The sequence below is a fragment of the Sinocyclocheilus rhinocerous genome, unplaced genomic scaffold (genome assembly GCF_001515625.1).
Source record: "Sinocyclocheilus rhinocerous isolate Xijiao unplaced genomic scaffold, SAMN03320098_v1.1 scaffold115, whole genome shotgun sequence".
Classification (NCBI taxonomy): Eukaryota; Metazoa; Chordata; class Actinopteri; order Cypriniformes; family Cyprinidae; genus Sinocyclocheilus; species Sinocyclocheilus rhinocerous.
This window is the reverse complement of record NW_015650001.1, coordinates 205,285-210,994: the sequence shown is the minus strand read 5'-3', so window position 1 is coordinate 210,994 and position 5,710 is coordinate 205,285. Positions and strand designations below refer to the sequence as shown.

The window sequence follows — 5,710 nt, the reverse complement described above, 5'->3', positions numbered from 1 at the left end:
TAAAAGACGGGGAGGAGACGAAGTCTGCCGCCGTTTTCATATGAAATTTAAAGGGGACTGACTCTGAGGTGATCACGAATTTGTGTACAGTTTATGGAGCTAATCGCTATAGACCCGCTAAAAATTGCCTAGCGACACCCATGCTTCTTACGTCCATTTCGGAGAACCAGGACAAATATTTCAATCAATCGCTCAGGCATTTAAGTGGCACCGAGTTCTAGTACAGTTCTAGTACATACCGGTTACATAGGTACCCCAACCCTACTATCTATATATAGATAGATAGATATAATTAACATGTGTATTATGTATAGATTCTATACATATATATAAATATATAATTATTATAATTTTTTAATTTCTTCTTATTAAAGTTACAAAAGTGATTTAATCAAGAGCAGTGAGAGATTTTCTCTCACTGTTGTTTGATTAATATGAATGGCAGACAGGACAAATATTGGACAGCTTCCCCGTTAAGACCGTAGTCCGGATCCAATATATTGTTACATATGCGTTTTCTGTTTCAGCCGTTTACTCTCTCTTAAGACCTAAATCACTGTGTTTATGAGGATACTTGCAAAGACGGGGATTATAACGCATATAAGTGTGTTTAAGTAATCGTTCAAAGCTAATAAAGCTGCAAAAAAATGTGCGCTCCTCTCACACAGAAACAGAGCACATATATTGCTCTGTTGTTTGTGTTTCATCGGCTTAAAATTGGTTGTTTGATTAATATGAATGGCAGACAGGACAAATATTGGACAGCTTCCCCTTTAAGACCGTAGTCCGGATCCAATATATTGTTACATATGCGTTTTCTTTTTCAGCCGTTTACTCTCTCTTAAGACCTAAATCACTGTGTTTATGAGGATACTTGCAAAGACGCGGATTATAACGCATATAAGTGTGTTTAAGTAATCGTTCAAAGCTAATAAAGCTGCAAAAAAATTTGCGCTCCTCTCCAATATGGGGTGCTGTGTGTACATTAATGAGGAAAAAAAATTAACTTAAATGATTTTAGCAAATGGCTGCAATATAACAAAGAGTGAAAAATTTAAGGGGGTCTGAATACTTTCCGTACCCACTGTAAGTGTTTATGTAATCGTTCAAAGCCAATAAGGCGGCAAAAAAATGTGCGCTCCTCTCACACAGAAACAGAGCACATATATTGCTCTGTTGTTTGTGTTTCATCGGCTTAAAATTGGTTGTTTTTAAAACTGCAGTGCTTAAAAACGCGTGTCCATGCTACAGATGTAGTCCCTCGTTTAGGAACGAGCTCCTCGTTTTGTCCTGGCTGGTGGTTCTCCACTGGTTCTCGGTCTCCCCTTCACGCCCCGTGGTGGCGTGTAAAGATCGCAGTCATCCAAATTATGAAAACGTATTACTGTAAACAATGTATTTTGCGACACCACGAAATAAACAATAGAGCATAATATGAAACTATAGATGTTTTATTTCGTCTATCCGATATACAGGTGCATCTCAATAAATTATTTCCAGAAGGCCAACAATTCATTAAAAATGTTTTTTTTTATTGGTCTTATGGAGTATTCTAATTTGTTGAGATAGTGAGTTGGTGGGTTTTTGTTAAATGTGAGCCAAAATCATCACAATTAAAAGAACCAAAGACTTAAACTACTTCAGTCTGTGTGCATTGAATTTATTTAATACACGAGTTTCACAATTTGAGTTGAATTACTGAAATAAATGAACTTTTCCACGACATTCTAATTTATTGAGATGCACCTGTATATCATCATATCACACAGCCCTACCAAGGACGAAAACTATAATGATTATATAAGAATAGGGAAGTCCACACCACAACTATAACAATAACAACACAGAGGAACGATACCACTGGAATCACTTTAAGAACAAACTTTTCCAGCTGATAAATGATACAAACAATGACAGCCAGTCATAATCCCCACGACTTTAAAGAACAAGTCACAGACAAACAAAAGTGCAGTTTACTTTGTTTTTTACTCATACATAGTATATGTACTGTTATTTACAGTACTATTTAATTAATCATTATTATATTTTATTATTTATTTAAATATATTTTGCATTATTTATTCATTTTAATCTATTTTGTTTATTTTTTATCATTTTTATTATTTATGTCATTATTATTTTAATAATAAAATAATCTTAATCTTTACTATTTATTTTTTACTTTTTGTTGTTGTTGCTTGAAAACACCTGGTCTACAGTGCTCTATATATGTAGATGAACTACACTTACCTCAAGAGCATAGAGCGCGACATGTGGATTTTTGTCATTGAGTTTTTTCTTGACGGCACCAATTGCATATTTTGCCCTGGTGGCGGGAAATAACAAAACAGTATATAAGGAAGTCAAGGCCATTTTTATCACAACACATGACTGACATGCACTGACATGCAGTCAAATTAGAAAATGTTTTATCTTACTGCGTATCGCCTTGCCGAATGAGGTCACATATCTGCAGAATGGACTCCCAGTCTGTCTCCAGCAGCAGCTGACTGGTAGCCTTTTCTGTGAAGGATTGGAAGAGCACATTTTTTATCATCAAGTGTTATCAGAAACAGTTTGCTAAAGGTATTTTTCCTGAAAACATTCGAAAATGAAGTGGAAAAAAAACATGTTCAGGTTTGACAGTATAGTAAAATCTTTTCACTGGTACCAATATGATACATCCATTCATTCATTCATTGCGGAAATCATGGCGCATTATGTGTGATATCAAATGCTTCCGCAGATTTATAGTATTACTATAGCATTTCACCTGAGCTTTGCGAATCACGCGTATGGCCATGATAAGTGCTGAATGAATGACAGGCTTTCTGTTGTAACAACGCGCAAGGTAAATAAGGGTGACATCTAGTGGAGAAGACTAATGATCTCATTATCAGAATCCCATATAATTTAAGCATTTAGTAATGTTTGATTTAGGTTTGATGGACTGGGTGAAATAGATAAAAAATTAAGTAGGCCTAAATAAAACTAAATACATTGCACATTTGACAATTCATATCTTAATATTTATGTTTTACTTCAAAAAGTAACATGGTGTAAAAAAAAAAATCAATCAATCAATCAAATAATCAGGACATGTTTTCCACTAAATGAACACGAGGAAGAATCATATTTAATTATCGTCATTTACAGGGACCAATATAATACAGAGCAATAAATAAACAACATGCACCAACCTATATTACAATACACATTACACAATATCCATAAAAAATTTACAAAATGTGGAAAAATCGTATTATTAATCAATTCTGAAGTCCAATAACTCACGTTAAAATTATCACAATATTCTCAATTTTACATAATTGAACAAACTATAGTAATTAATAAATAATGAATATTTTACATATTGTCCAGTAAACCACACAATAAATCAAGAATATAAATTTCAACCCATATGTATATAATCCACTTTGTGAAGTCTTGGAAATGGAGCTGGTGTGTTTAACAGGAAGTTACTGTTATGTGGTAAACCTTAATACAAATAGGCCAAACCATCCTCTCTCTGTATACAGCAGCACTCGATTACATGAGCAAACAGGAAGAACCACCCGTGACTAATGGGAATACTTTCACAATCTTCAAATTACATTTTTCTTAAAGGTGTGAGCAACTGGAACCATAAATATTCATGTGAAGTGCCAAGACAGTGTTTATACAGCCTGTGTCTCATTAAATGTGCGGTATAATTGCCTGCTTAACAGCGAGATTTGGCAAAGACAAACACAACGTACTTGTTAACGACTAACAGACACACAAAACATAGTATACAAAATAATGCTGCTAATGCTATTTGTAGCTTGTGAAAAAGAGGCCCGAAAATAGCTTTAGCTCAGGTGTGCTGCTAACTAGCCTATGTAAAATAACCGATTTGTCAACTACACATACAACACCATACGGTTTAACTGAAAAAGATGTTCGCAATGTCAGGTTTAAGTTCATGTCACTGGTGTGTTGAAGCTCCGGTGGGAAAAATAAAGACAATAGACGTTAAATTCTAACGTTACCGTGATTGTTCAAACTGTGCTAACGTTAGCATTAGCACACTTCATCTATGTGTTAGCGACACATCGGTCTGTCAGTCGAAATAAACACTAAAAACATGAAATATAACACATACCCAACAGTCTGTCAAACGTTCCGCCGCCTTTGCCCATTTCTGATCTCTGTTATCGGGACGCTCGGTGTCTGTTTTGCTGTTGTTCGCCTGTGTGAAAAAGCGAGTTTCACTGCCGGGTGACACACGCATGCGCGGACGACATGACGCAAATGTCAAATAAAAGTCGAAGTGAGAGTAACATTACTGATCTTTAGACGTGTTTTCATTTGTTTTCATGTATGCAATGTAGGCAGTGCAGGTTATTTTATTATTACCTGCATTACTGGCCATTTTAGTGTAATCAAAACAACACAGTGGTTAATTGAGAATAAGCAGAAAATTTGAGCGTACCAGTCATTGCATTATTTATACTGTGTATTTGTTGCAAACAATGCTGTATCTTCAACTTTCTTTACATTTGTAGATACTGTGAAAGAGCTACCTGAATGTAACACTTGTCCCATATATATAAAAATAAGCCTTGGTGCCAACCAGACTCCCCTTAGGTTCCTTAATCCCTCATACTCCAGCAGTCAAGACAACAATAACCACTTTTCTATAGTTTACAACCCCGGATTTTCACTCGTAGCATTAGGTCATATATGAGTCACTACCTGGCGCAGTAGACAATGCAGCTATTGTAAATGCTGTGCTGTGGTACAGCATACAGTGGTATTGTACTGCTGTCTATAGAAGCAGCCCCCATAACAACAGCCAGAGATGCTCAGAGTCAAGACAACACGAGCCAAGAAGGGCTTCATTTGGCCTGAACTGTTTACATAGATAGAGGGTAGAGGTTTCTCTGAAATTATATGTGTATCAGATATTCTGTAAATCCAAACTTTGTGAATGACCTTTACTCTAATGGCCTTAAAAAAATTAGGATTGATTTATTGTATTTATTGTATTTTCATAAGTATTGGTCATTGGTTACCCTGGTCCTAGATATTAGTACCAGCCACAAAATAATAATAATAATAATAATAATAATAATAATAATGTCATTAGACCATAATTTTGTATTATTTATTTATGTCCATGATGTTCCAAACCTATATGAATATATACAAAAGCAGATATTTTGAGAAATTTTGACTGTTGTTCAAATAAGAAAGTAAGTCATACAGATGTAGAGTGGTATGAGTTTGGATTTTGGGGTGAATAATCCTTTTAGAGACAATTATTTTTAGGTTATAGGGTACAACGGGGCTAAAGGCCCAACTTAAGAAAAAATGTGCATGCTTTTCACTGCGCCTAAAATGTATAATTGCAGAAAAAAATATATACATTGTATTGAACATTAATGGAGCAACAGATTTTGTGTGAAAATAAATAATTCAAGTTGTTTATTTTGTTTAAAAATCTTATAAATGTATGAGGTGGCAAGAGGGGCCTTTTACCCCACACACGGGGTAAAAGGCCCACCAGCATGGGGTAAAAAGCACACGGTATTGATACAAATACTTCAGCAAATTATTATTTTTTTAATTTAAAATTAAAATTAAATTAAATTTTTAATTTTTTTAAAGTTAATACTTGTTCAAAATAATCACTTTAGCTAAGTTTGTACTATTTTCTGCTTATTTT

At 34.6% G+C, this 5,710-nt stretch overlaps 1 protein-coding gene across 8 annotated transcripts in view; it reads right to left on the bottom strand.

Moving 5' to 3' along the window:
- hgs (hepatocyte growth factor-regulated tyrosine kinase substrate) overlaps nucleotides 1–4,268 on the bottom strand; it is a 27,259-nt gene extending 22,991 nt beyond the window's left edge. For all 8 annotated transcript variants that reach the window (XM_016516124.1, XM_016516129.1, XM_016516125.1 and 5 more), the window contains exons 1-3: nucleotides 4,145–4,268; nucleotides 2,439–2,523; nucleotides 2,251–2,326 (exon numbers count right to left, since the gene is read on the bottom strand). In XM_016516124.1, coding sequence (XP_016371610.1) covers nucleotides 2,251–2,326; nucleotides 2,439–2,523; nucleotides 4,145–4,181 — 198 coding nt within the window. In that variant the 5' untranslated portion in view covers nucleotides 4,182–4,268. The remainder of the gene's footprint in view (nucleotides 1–2,250; nucleotides 2,327–2,438; nucleotides 2,524–4,144) is intronic.
- Between the last annotated feature and the right edge of the window lie 1,442 nt (nucleotides 4,269–5,710).